This window comes from Crocodylus porosus, unplaced genomic scaffold, assembly GCF_001723895.1.
Source record: "Crocodylus porosus isolate Cpor-Errol unplaced genomic scaffold, CroPor_comp1, whole genome shotgun sequence".
In the NCBI taxonomy this organism is placed as follows: Eukaryota; Metazoa; Chordata; order Crocodylia; family Crocodylidae; genus Crocodylus; species Crocodylus porosus.
Window position 1 is genome coordinate 83,244,917 of NW_017728906.1, and position 1,746 is coordinate 83,246,662.

The following is a 1,746-nucleotide window of genomic DNA, read 5'->3' on the forward strand; positions in this document are numbered from 1 at the left end:
CTATACCACCACCGCCACCCCCGTCACCTTCCCCAAACTAACACTCTGTGGTCACTTGATTTCCCTTTGCTTTTCAGCCATTAATCATCCTTGCTTTAATTGCAAATAATGTTGTATAATATTGTTACTAGGTGATGGAGCTAATGATGTCAGTATGATCCAAGTGGCTGATGTAGGTGTGGGGATCTCTGGTCCAGAGGGCATGCAGGTAAGATTGTTCATTTACTAAAAAGTATTCTCGGGAAAAACTTGGACCAAAATTTTTCCATATGCCTGCTTGTATCCTCCCAGCCAGCTTGAACAAAGTGTCTCTTGACAGCCAGCCCAAGTAAAGAAGGAAATTGCAAGCTGCCCTGAGGTGTATTGGTTGGACTTTGTAAAAATCACTTAAGCTTGGGTTTGAGCATATGTTTATTCTCAAATCTATGATAAATTTAAACATGTTATATTCACCTCATAAAACTCAAATTATGAGACGTCTTTAAACTACATTTTCTTATTAAAGAAAATATTTATTGGATATTTTTAGAATAAAAGTCTCTCCACTATGTGTTATTTACACAGCAAATAAAGATTAAATTTAATTTGCTCCTCTGCTTTTATTTTTTACATTACATCCACTGTTCTTGTAGCATTATCCTGTGGAATGGCTGTTCAAGTGTCTTTACCTACAGTGTTCAAGTCCCACAAAGCTTCGTATAACACTTACACTTTAAGCCAACCTATTCAGACATTAAGCCTGTCTTATTCACAAGGCCAGCAGAGCCTGGACTGTTGGAATTAGTTTTTTTATGTGAGTAGCTACAGTGGGAGTATAGGCAAATGCTTCTTTGAGGGGACCCTTCCTACATCTGATTGATGTGCAATAGGATAGCCGAGGAGATTGGAAAGCTGTCTGAACTTGCTTATTGGTAGAGGCCCCCAGAACTCAGTGCTGCAGTTATGGGGACTGAGTATGTGGAAAAATTAATTCATTATAACCATTATATGATGTGGAATTAAAATAACCTCCAATGTAATAGATTCCTTGTCCTTAGCTGATTCCCCATAGATGCAGCACAGGGAGACAGATTTTCATCAGGCAGTCCATTTAAAATGCTCTTGTTTTTGTGTTGATAAGCTTAGAAAGAAAGCTGCCCCCTCAAGGACTTCAAGAAATTCACTGGGCAAATGTGGGCCCCTAGCCATGGTTTCTGATGGTCCTGTTGCCATACATGGCAATGACCACAAAAAGGGAAAGCTTGGGTTAAGAGTGAGGTAGCTGGAGGGTTGGGGGGGCAGGTTCTTTTTTTATTTCTTTGTTCCTTTGCTTTTTAAGTAGTGTTCACACATAACAGGAAAGATTTAGAGACCCTCCCCCACATCTTTATCCTAGAGTTGCAAAGAAAGGGCACGTGCCTTTGTACCATAAACAACTGTCAGAATCTTTTACATGCCAGTACTTCAAAGGAGTTGAGCATTTGGATGTCAGAATTGGCACAGTGACTGATTTACTTTCCTTCCATATCCTATGGGAGGAGCAGCATACAGCATGAATCAGTCCTATGCAAAAAGATGAAGGGGAAATGAAAATGTAAAATTCAAGATGACATTTAGGGATGAAATAAACATGGAAATGTAATTGGGTAAAACTATCTTTCCATTCCAAGCATCCAGTCAAAATAGAATTTTAAAAAACTCTCACAATGTGTTTTAGAAAAATGTAATGGAAACACAAAATTAAAAGAAATCAACAATTTTCCCTTG

The 1,746-nt window shown here is 38.6% G+C and overlaps 1 protein-coding gene across 1 annotated transcript in view; it reads left to right on the top strand.

Moving 5' to 3' along the window:
- ATP10A (ATPase phospholipid transporting 10A (putative)) overlaps positions 1-1,746 on the top strand; it is a 167,955-nt gene that overhangs the window by 155,220 nt on the left and 10,989 nt on the right. Inside the window, 1 exon segment of the mRNA XM_019529445.1 lies at positions 132-208. Coding sequence (XP_019384990.1) covers positions 132-208 — 77 coding nt within the window.